The 11,857-nt window shown below is 41.5% G+C and overlaps 1 protein-coding gene across 1 annotated transcript; it reads left to right on the top strand.

Moving 5' to 3' along the window:
* The first annotated feature begins 2,297 nt into the window (after positions 1 to 2,297).
* LOC117282725 lies at positions 2,298 to 9,139 on the top strand. The gene is made up of 6 exons (XM_033753484.1): positions 2,298 to 2,398; positions 3,163 to 3,439; positions 3,795 to 4,060; positions 4,489 to 4,588; positions 6,493 to 6,597; positions 9,059 to 9,139. The coding sequence occupies exons 1-6, from the start codon at positions 2,298 to 2,300 to the stop codon at positions 9,137 to 9,139; spliced, it is 930 nt and encodes a 309-aa protein (XP_033609375.1).
* Positions 9,140 to 11,857: the final 2,718 nt, after the last annotated feature.

Genomic DNA, 11,857 nt, shown 5'->3' with positions numbered 1-11,857 from the left:
GGAAAAATGAACAGGAAACTGAGAAATCAGCCCGATTCTCCAAAATGGGAGCAAGATGACGAAGATAATATCACTTTAAATATAATTTCAAATTCATTAAAATATCTTAAAATGGTAACTAATGATACTTTAAGGCATTTTAATAAAATTTAAACGTAATTATAAGTGACGCATAAAGTAAAATTTGTGTTTGTATTTAGAGACTGAATTGAGGGAGTGGGGTTTATATTTCAGATACAAACAAAAATTAGCTTAGGCTAAAATTCACAGTGCAAACGCCTAACACCACGTTTCACAACAGTTCTTTCAGTCGTGTCAGAAATCGACAAAATTCATAACTGTGTACTACTCTCAAGCAGAGATTGGCCAACATGAGAGAGACTAACATAGGCCGATAAAGGCCGCTCCATAGTTCAAGCGGTTAGTCGCTGGCTTCCCACCGTGGAGGCCCGGCTTCGATCCCGGGGTTTGGTCAAGAGGGATTTGTGGTGAACAAAGTGGCGCTGGGATAGGTTTTCTCCGAGTACATCGGAGATACACAGCTTGAGCTATGGCACGGCCATCCCAGGGTCATAGAACGACTAAAAGGGTTGGGTAAATTTTGAAAAATCTAATTATCTCATCGGGAATCAAGCCCGCGAAATTCCGGCTTGCAGCATAATGTCTCAACCAACTACGCTACTGAGTGAATCTTGGCACAATGAGGAGATAAAACACTAAGAGGAAAATAAATAATCATGGAACCTAAATTTATGGTACCCTTTCGAATAAGAGAAACAAGAATTGCGCTACAATATTCTTCTGCTTTTACAGAGCTATGGGTCCTTTGTAAATGAATATTCCACTTTGTGGGGTACTTCTGAGTTTGCCGGCAGTAATGTGTCTTGTCATGTTCTCAGCCATCTTGGTAAAGTAGTATCCTAAAATTCCACGTTTGTATGACACTTGTAGCCCCATTATTTCGAGGTCTATGTCTGGGGATCTCTTTCGCATAATTTCTTGATATAACTTGCGTCTCTCAATAAAATACAAAACTTTACCAGACATCAATAACATTCTCAACATTAAAATAATAATGTGACACGACGCCTGATAGCCTGAATAGTGGAGCTAGAAGATAAGTCTACTGCTAAGCAACGGCTCGGTAAAGATGTTTCCGCGGCAATGAATAAGCAAGCAACAATAAAGGAATTGTTGGAAATGGTATTTTCTGTTGGCCCCCCATCCGAGGCTCTATAACGAGGCTCCCAGGCCATCTGACCTGCATCTAGGCCATTCTAGTGGTCTTTTTCTTCCTGTTTTTTCCGCCAACATCCAATAGGTATTCCTCTTCCCCTTCGTGTTACATTCCCATGTTATCCTCCTTGATTAGCTCATTTTAATTATAATTGGCTTAATAAGCGTAACACAATATAACATAGCTATATGGAACTCATATAAGAAGTATGTTCTATTTTATTATGGGATTGCTAGTGGGGTGGGACTAAGTCCCTTGTACTGCGGCCACTTCTGGCCTATTGTACCATTATTATTATTATGAATACTGAACACAAAGCTTGCTGTTTCGAGCAGAAGAGTAATCATACACATTGTCAGAATACAACAATAAACATACATAACATTATTTCAAGTCCACTAATATAAACTTCAAAGTTTCCGCCTTATTATGATCATGATTATATTACTTAATGAAACTGAACTGTACAAGTTGTACATCAAGTACCAACTTTCCATTCATGTGTCGATGTTAAAGTTCTCTATATTACAAATTAATTTATATCTTCAATAACAGAGTTACTTAAAGTTTCTTGAAGTTTGTTTCCAAGTGCTCGCCTTTCCAATGGAATTGATCTGTAGTCCGCCCTCTGCGCCTCCGCCCCAGTTTAATATGCAAACTACTAAGGACACAGACGAATTTCGTGACTCGTCGAAATGTTATTAGAAGGGGTAGTTTCCATTGCGTTCACACCATCTTGAAATTCCGCGCACCAAAGCGTTCAGTCAGTATCGGTTTATATTCACTGTCTGCCGGGTCACATACTTGCAGGAACACTCAGCTACATATGTTATACAGAACCTCTGATACAAGTGACACGGATATATACACAGATTATATCAACAAAACCATGACTGATACTGTATCTGACAACATAATTGTCAAGAATCGTTTCAAAACTTTTCTTTTCTTATTCCGCTTTGCAGGATTTGAAATTAACATGAAGTCTACATCAAGATTTACCACTGTATATAACGCAATTGTTATCTTGTGCGTTTACATCACTTCGATATGCCTTTTGATGGATTGCTTTGTTCACAGACATGAGTTGAAAATCTTCATGAAGAAGTTTCGACTACTGATGGGAACATTGCTTCATGTATGGATGTACACGAGTCTCAGGTATGCCCCACCATAATCAGTACCAATAAAATAAAAACTGTGTTATTGTAGAAGACTGCAGTGGGCTGTGATCAATTGAAAAACTGAACTCTAAGCTCGAGGGATGTAATAAACGGAAAATATAATCAATAACTCCTAGGATATATATTGACCATAACACATATACGTGGTAGTCATTAAGTTCGTGGAATGTGGTTTTATCGCATCATATTACAAGGTGTTCACATACACTCACGCAGATCCACATCGGCCCTAAAAATAGTTGCCGTTGGCCGCGATGCAAGTCTGCCAATGTTTATATAGCTGCCAAAAACATTGCCGGAACATATTTGGATTAAGTTCTCGTACGACGCTTTGTGTTCATTCCACGAATTTATTGACTGTGGTGTTATATAAAACAGCAAGCGTGGTTCTATAACCAAAATATCTATGTAAGATTTGAGGTTTTCACGGCGGTCACTATGAAGAATGCTGTCTTCTGTAATGTGGTGTCATGTAGATCATGTGCTGACGTTTCGGAGGAAAATATCGCCTCTATCTTCAGAGTATAAAAATCCGTGAGCGAGGAACCAGAAAGAGGTGATTGCACATGCCACCCCACATCCTCACTCTCGTTCCTCGCTAGCGGATTTTTTTATATCCTGAAGATAGAGGCGATATGTTCCCCCGAAAAGTCGGTTAACACAATATCTGCACGGTGCCACATCCCAGAAGACGGCATTCAAAATATCTGTCATTGAACGAAAGAAAGTTTCCCGTTACAGGTATCGTAAACGTGAAGTTCAAAATCTGCTCAACCTCACGAATTCTTTCATCTGGGAAGACCTGCCGACGAGAGATCCAGACAGTGGGAACTTAACAACGACGGGGTACATGCCGATCATCGAAAGACTCACCATATACGTATCGACGGGTGCGTTTCTATTCCACGGAGTGCAGAGTAGTGCCCGAATTGTGCTGAACCACGATATGGTTCTCACCACGTGGTACCCTTTCGACGCAACAGTGAGCCCAGTGTATGAAATCGCAAATTTAACACAGGTAATGTTATAAAGTTTTTATCTAAGAACTACAATTTGTTTCGAACTTTATGCAACAGAAAACATTCCAAGGAAACTGTGATCCGAATTCTACCATATTAGGGGCAGAAAAATTCCTTATAGCACCTACTATTTCTTTTATGAAAGATGCATTTCAGGAAATTAATTTAATTCTGTGTTCCGTGAACGGTTCAATGTCTGGTCAATGTCAACCTGGTACCCACCTACGAAAGCTACACAGGCGGCAACAGACCCTTCGAAATATGTCATTCAAATTTTATATGCATGCAATATCTTCCCATATTTGTGGAAAACAAATTCTTCCGGAAAATAACATAATTTGTTATCCAAAATAGGGAATTGCATCAATCTTCCATATTGCCATAAATGCTGCCTTCACAAGCCTGTACGCCACGTTAGTGTGTGTAGCCTGCAGTCAGCTGGAGAAGCTCAGAGCGGCCCTCCTGGATATCGGACAGACACACGTCACAGCAGAGCGGGATAGTGGGACACAGGCTGACCTACTGGAGGCACAAGGACAGGCTCGTGCCTCAGAGGAACTGTTCCGTCACATGCAGAAACAACTGAACAACTGTATACGTCATCACCAGGAAATTAAACGGTATGATCATACCAAATAATTATCCAGTTTAAATTGACATTACTAGCACGCGGTAACGTAGTTGATTGAGACACTATGCTACAAGGGGAAACGTTGCGGGTTTGAATCCCAATGAGGTGGATTTTTTTTCCAGTTTACCTAATCTTTCCAGCCGCAGTATGATCCTGGGGTACATTCAGACTCTAATAGATGTGAGTACCAGGAATTTTCTGGGGGGGGGGAGGTAAAGGGCGACCGACGAGTAAGGCTGACAACCTTACAATCATCTCTGAAACGACTGTCTAGACAAAATGTGGGAGCTCCGACGTCTGACAACCGTATGGTCCTTCACGGCCTGTTACAGGAATAACTTTACTTTTAAATTGATATTACTATTTCAAAATTGACAAAAAGAAAAGGAAGTTTCTGTAAAACCTTAACCTTTTCAGGTATATGGACACATTGGAAAACGTGATGAATCTTCCACTTTGCGGAGTGTTGCTCATTTTGCTAACAGTGCTGTGTTTTGTCGCCTTCTCTGCCGTCACGGTAAAGTATTCCCTTAAACCATAATTGCAAAGAGCAATAGTGCCCGCATGTGCTCCGCACAGTTTCTGCTGACTCGTTCTCATAATGCGTTAATATCATTAACAGACTTGACATTATGAGAGTGATATACGTTCTCTTGGATTTGGATTATTTTTAAGACTTAGTATGAGGTTTATAATCCAAAGAAGGGCTTAATGGGTTATCTTGAGCAGAAATTAATTATGACTATCGGTTACGTTATAACATCACCTAATGGACTGACTTAGAGAGATGAAGTGACAGGAGGTTGGAGAAAACTGCATAATGAGGAGCCTCATAACTTGTACTCTTCTCTAAGTATAATTAGAATGATCTAACCAAGGAGGATGAGATGGACAGGACATAAAGCACGAATTGGGAGAGATGGAAAGTATGTAAGGTATTGGTGGGAAAGCCGGAAGGAAAGAGGCTATTGGGAAAACCAAGACGTAGGTGGGTGGAATTTATTAAAATGTTTCTTAGAGAGATGGGATGAGATGGATTGGATTGATCTGATTGAGGATAGGTACAAGTGGAGGGCTCTTGTGAACTCGGTAATGAACCTTCGGGTTCCATAAAATACTGGGAAGTTCTTGAGTAGCTGCTGAGCCGTGTCCCTCGACCCTGTGGATAAAGAAACCCGTTCTTCTACCCACTTTGACCCGTGAATCCTTACTCTATATGGGTAATGGACAGGCTCACAAGAAACGACTTGCTTGTAGCGTGATGCACTATGCCTCCCTAGGATTGTGTGAGGGATCTCGGGGGAGGAAAACCACAGTCGGTACGACAGGCCAGGCTGGACGGATCCGCTAGGCAGAAGCTGGTATGGAACATACGGCACAAGTATACATATACAAAACTGGCGTTCTCAAACATAAATAAATATATATTTATAACATATGTATACAAATGGACTCCGCCTGAAGGGCAGTGGCCGGTCAGAACATGTGATAAATGATTGATACAGAACTACGCTGTGCCCAACAGCACAGAAACTCAAGTCAGCCACGCCTCATGGCGTATTTCTACTTCTCCAGTACAAGCATGTACTTATGCAAGCCTTGAGGGCACAAGGAAATATAAACAGCTTACACACACAGCTGAACACGCCTGAAGGGCGATCTGCTGTTTATCACAACCTAGACAAACCAAAATTAACCTACGCCACACGGCGTCAGTAATCAAACCAAAATGCGCCTCACGGAATATATTACCTTAGTAAGTCACTTACTACAAAAAATTCTTGAATATGCAAACTCAAAGATTTACCTCACGACTGATCCACCCTTGACCATGCCGTGAGGACACTCTTCGCCCTTCGATCAGTGCTGCGGGCCGAAACCAAATTTCTAACACAATCAATTCAACTTTCCGAAACCAAATTTAGACGCAGCGATGTTTCCAGGCGAAGGTCAACGGGAAGAGAGTAAGATTAGCTTCACTCGAGCTAAGCAAGAAACCTCTGTCTAGGTCCAGGATGGGGGAGACAAGGTCAGCTGACCTGACGTCAGTCAAAGACGTTAACTGGAAAGAAAGGGAACGGTTCGCATCCTGGCGTTTCGGAGGGGGGGGACTCCAAAGAACTTAACGAAGACGAACCATTGCACGGTTCTCTGCCCAACTGGCGGCTTCTCAAGTACGGCTCAGCTCCATGACTGAGTAAATGGAGTTGCTTAGACAATACAATACGTGGATTTCTTTTTATGTCTCGTTTTGTAGAAAAGGAAATAATTTCACGTCGTAGAGATAAGCCAACATTCATTATGGATCCTATATTCTATTGGGTGATAAGCTTCCTCTGACAAACTTCTAAATATTCTGAATGAAATCCGAGGACCTCTGTTCGCCGTAGAGTAACACGAAACGGATATTTCATTTGGCAGAGCTGGGGAGATCACGCAGATTCATCGCAGGCTCTAGCCATTTATGTGATGATGCTAATCTCGGTGTATGCCCACTGCTGGATTGCAAGCGAACTGTCCGAACTGGTAAGAATGTCTGGATTACTTCATCAAGTCAGAGCTCTCCATATTATTATAAACGTAAGGTAGTCTAATTATTGCATAAGACCCAAAGTGCAACTTGTCTCCCTTCTTCTCTAAAACTGATACTGCATGCTTTGCCGAACTATTTATATCGTATTTGCTCATCTACATAGTTTAAAATACATAATATATATTTTACCTACAGCGCTTTTTAGGGGGCATGAGGTAGCACTACGCTACAAGCCGGAAGGTCCCGGGATCGAATCCCGATGAGGTGGATTTTTTTTTTCAATTTACCTAATCCTTCCAGCCGCACTATGGCCCTGAGGTCGATTCAGCCTCTAACAGAAATGAGTACCAGGAATATTCCTGGGGGTAAAGGCGGCCAGCGCGTATGATTGACAACCGCACAGCCATCTGTGAGCCGACTGTCTAGAGAAAATATAGGCGCCTCGGCCTCTGACAACCCTATAGACATTCACGGCCTGTTACAGGGATAACTTTACCTCTTACTTTTACATTTTTTTAAAAGTATTATAACGAAATTCTGTGAATCATACTTTCGCTTACTCAGCAGTCATTCTAGGTAATTGCAATCCTCATCCATTACCATTTTTATTATTATTTTTATTTTATTCGAATATATCAATTTAATATGTTGCCATGATCCTCTGTCCGTAAAACTTTAACTATTTTAATCGAGAACATGTATTCAGTATCGACTTCCAAAGATAAATGACCAACCCTGTATTGTCAATGTGGTGATAATAATATAATGTACCGTGTTGTTATTATCACGATGTATGATGCATCACCATGGTTTAAATTAATTAATTAATTAATCTCAAAATTTTCCGAAATTCTCCAGGCTGAAAGAGTGAGAGACGCTGCCTGGGGGTGCGACTGGGTGGGAACCCCTGTCCCGTTTCAGCGCTGTCTGGCCTTCATCATCGCCACAGCCAACAAGGAGTTCACACTCACAGCCGGGAAATTTGTTCCGGTGTGCAACTCGACCATGATGAATGTAAGCAGAAACACCCATTGTGGGAGGACACACAGTTGGGAAGATAGCAACGTAGATAACGGAAAATGTGAAGAATGCCGTCTTCTAATATGTGACGCCGTGTAGTTACTGTGAAAATCGACGTTTCGGAGGAACGTTTCGCCTCGATCTTCAGGATTCCTTGTTAGCGGATTTTTATACCTTGAAGATGAATGCGATACATTCTTCCGAAACGTCGGTTTACACAATGTCTACACAGAGACATATCTCAGAAGACGGCATTCTTTATAGTCACCGCCGTGAAAACCTCAAAATTTACACAATGGAATCTGCGTTCCCAAACACCTCAAATATGTATTCCTTGGAAGACTGCAATCTTTAGTGAAGGAAACAGTTGCGAACGTTTCCCCGGGAACACTGCCTAGCTCTTCTGGGCAGAACTGGTTCAACTCTGAGCATCAAGCAGTCTGATAGGTTGACCAGACTTCTTACAGAACATGGAGACCATACATTCCTTTCTTTTTCAAACCTATCACAGAGCGTCCCATACCAGAAAGTGACACTCGTAATGACGTCAAAATCTCAAGCAAATGCATTCATTTTTCATCTAAACCTAATTGGTCTAAGGACAGAGCGTATCGATCATCTCTCTCGTGGTAACCAGATGCAAAACTATACTCCCACTTAATGATTAATAGAACTAAACACTAATTAGAATAACAATGTCAAGGAGGAAGAGATAGGCAGGGCATATAGCATGAATGGGGAGAAGAGTAATACATATAGTGTATTGGTGGGAAAGGCAGAGGAAATGAGAATACTGGGAAAACCAAAACGAAGAAGGGTATATAATTTTAAAATAGATCTTAGATAGGTTGTTATGGTATGGACTGAATAGATCTGACCCAGGTTATGGACCAGCGGGGGGCTCTTTTGAGCACGGTAATGAACTTTTGGGTTCCCAGGATTTTATAGAATCCGAAAGTTCATTTTCGGGTTCACAAGAGCCCTCCATTGGCCCTTATCCTCAGAAAGATCAATCCAATCCATACCATTCAATTCTAAGCCTCTAATTTCCATTTTAATATTATTCGCCCACCTACATCTTGGTCTTCCAAGTGGCCTGTTTCCTTCTGATTTTCCCCTCGATATCCTATATGCATACCTCCCTATTCGTGCTACATGCCCTGCCAATCTCAACCTCTTTGACTTGATATAGATATAGACATGCAATATTTAAACCTTTTTAATGTTGCGTGACCATCAGATTGTCAAGTAGGTACCTCATCATTAGAATGGATCTCTAAGATCCATTTTAATATTGTTACACTGCTCGCGGATATTTCATTTTGCTGTTAAATTGAAGAGCTATGAATTTTAAGGGAATTGTTTCTCTCATATATTTTACAGCACCTGTTGCGTCAGTGTTGATGTGCATCTGTTTTCTAATTTTGTTCGCAGATGGTGAGTCAGTCGATATCCATCTTCATGTTCCTTCTGCAGATGAAAGACAGGAACATTGATGCTGATCAGGGAGCATAACCATACCGACCGGTGCGGCAAGCACGATGTTCTTATGAAATGCACAGAATGCAGCTATACCGTGAATTCTTGTATTTTCATACACACACCTGACAATTACAAACCCCAATTTCTCAACTGTGAGGCACGAGGTAGCGTAGTTGGCTGAGGCACTACGCTGCAAGCCGGAAGGTCGCGGCTACAATCTCCGATGTCACTAAATTTTTCAATTGACCTCATCCTTCCAGCCGCACTATGGCCCTGGGGTCCACTAAGCGCCTAACAGAAATGAGTACTAGGAATCTTCCTGGTGGGGGTAAAGGGCGTCCGGCTCGTAAGACTGACCTCACCGCCATCTATCAGCCGATTGTCTAGAAAATGTGCGAACTTCAACGTCTCACAACCCTATGGGCCTTCACGGTGTGTTACAGGGACAGCTTTAACTTTGTACGTGTCTCAATCATATAGTTACTTAGAATTACTGAGTTAGTGTACTTTGTCCATCGTCTAGCATCCAAAAGAATACAAAGATTTCGGAAACTGAATGTGTCTCCGCCCTCAATGGTGGGGGGAAACTCTTCTCTTGGGTTCGTAAGGAAGAAGTAACGTCAATCAATACTTTAGTGATTAATGCTTCAAGTGATGCCTCAACTTCAACATTAAAATGAAAATTCAGACACAATAATAATATATAATATATGATAGGAGATGTTATATACACAGTAATGTAATCACACTGAAATTGTTGACACTTTCATGGTAGAATATGCTTCAGCGCTAATGGTTTTTACTTTGAGCGTCTGAACTACGCACAGTTTAAATTCATTTCCGTATTATAATTTGCATTTCTATGTTTGCTGTTGTAGTTTTCTGCTATTAATGTGCTGTAAATAAAGGATAACGGGATATAAAATATTATAACATAATTTTATAATGGATATAAACTAAGCGATTGTACATATTTGATGTACTTTTGCACTAATAAAAAGTACACCGACTGGGCTTAAAGAAAGTATTCCTTACCTGAAGGGATTTTAAATGCTGTACAAGAAACCGGGAATTTAATTTCTGCGAACAGTTCTAGTATGATCTTGAGGGACTTAGAGAAACTAACAAACTCTCGAATAAAGCCCTAACTTAGTTACTTACTTATGGAGCTAAGCCCTTTTTGAGGGGCCGCCAATTCTGCAGCTACTCAATAATTTCTCAGCATTTTATGGAACCCGAAAGTTCATTACCGTGTTCACAAGAGCCCTACACTAGTCCCTATCCTAAGCCAGAGCAATCCAATCAATACCATCCTATTTTATCTTTCTAAGATCAATTTTAATATTGTACACCCACCTACAACTCGGTCTTCCCTGTGGTCTCTTTCCTCCTGGTTTCCTCACCAATATCCTATACACACTCCTCTTCTCCACCATTCGTGCTACATGCATTACCCACCTCTTCATCCTTGACTTGATCATTCTATGTACAGTAAAACAAAATTCTGACATACTTGAAAGGTATGGTTTTTAAAATGGGGGTCATTAAAGATGTACCCGAGAATATAGAGTGAGAAAATGTAATGCAACAGATCAATTCGGATAATCAGAACAAAACGCTACACCTTCCCAGGTCACAGAAGCAGTCACACTTAAGATGAGAGTCAAAGAGACAAACGAAGAAACCAAGGAAGAAAGATAGGCAAGAAAAGAATTGGGGGCAGTATGTTTGACGTTTCTGATGCCGAGAAGCAAAAGATGAAGGATCTTGTATTAAAAACACCTAAATTTCAATGGCAATCAGAGAGCAAATAGCGAGCAATGACCCGTAATTAAGAAACAGAAGGAACTAAACCAAATCATGGATGTAATAAATGTCGGATTTTAGGAAGCTTGGAAACTTGTTGAAAAATAGTCACAATCCTGGCGGTCGAACCCTGCCTTCTCTTCATGCCTAGAAAGCATTTCCCCCTCTTAAAACGGCCGCGAAATAAGCAACTATACAGGAGCCGTGGGTAAGTAATGGCTCTGTAACAACGGCCGTTGTTAGGCAATGCCTGAGTAGGAATCACGTGGCCACCCCAACAGACACGAACACATCAATTGCACTGCAGCAGACGAAAGGTGTTTTCTGTGTGGTCCGTGATGAGATGTTATAAACAGGTCAAGTTAGGAGTTGCAGTTAGTTGTTAGATAACCGCTAGGGCTGAGATGTTGTGAGATGTTGCTGTGAGAAACTGGCGTCTGGGGCCGCGGACAATTCGGGAACCAACAGGAAGTGGAACGTCAGCCGCTGAAAGCCGCTACCAGGCAACCGCTAGTGAAGACTGTAACAGACTGAGAAGACCTAGTGTGTCCTATAGTGAGCAGTAAAGTGTTCAGAACAGTGAGAGCACAATCCGTACTAGTAGTTAGATGGCCCAGGCCTTATTCAGTTCTGTAATCATTTTTTACAAATGACAGGACCCCTTGGAGGAGCGATCAGCCCGTCGTAAGGCCGTTACCTAGACAGAGGACAACACAAACACAGAATAAACTCATACACACAACAAACATCCATGCCCTGGGTGGGATTCGAACCCACGATACCAGCGTCCGAAAGAGGGAAGACAGTTCATGCCTTAAGGCGCGTCCACATTACTCGTGCTCATGCTCGTGCTCGTGCTCATTGGGAGACTCGTCTTGCTTTTACTTGTGCTCGTAAATTTTCGTCCACACTATTTCTGTTGCTAGCCAGGCTTCGGCGCGTGAG

This window comes from Cryptotermes secundus, unplaced genomic scaffold (genome assembly GCF_002891405.2).
Source record: "Cryptotermes secundus unplaced genomic scaffold, Csec_1.0 scaffold512, whole genome shotgun sequence".
Classification (NCBI taxonomy): domain Eukaryota; kingdom Metazoa; phylum Arthropoda; class Insecta; order Blattodea; family Kalotermitidae; genus Cryptotermes; species Cryptotermes secundus.
The sequence above is the reverse complement of the archived record's forward strand: the minus strand, read 5'-3'. Positions and strand labels throughout refer to the sequence as shown.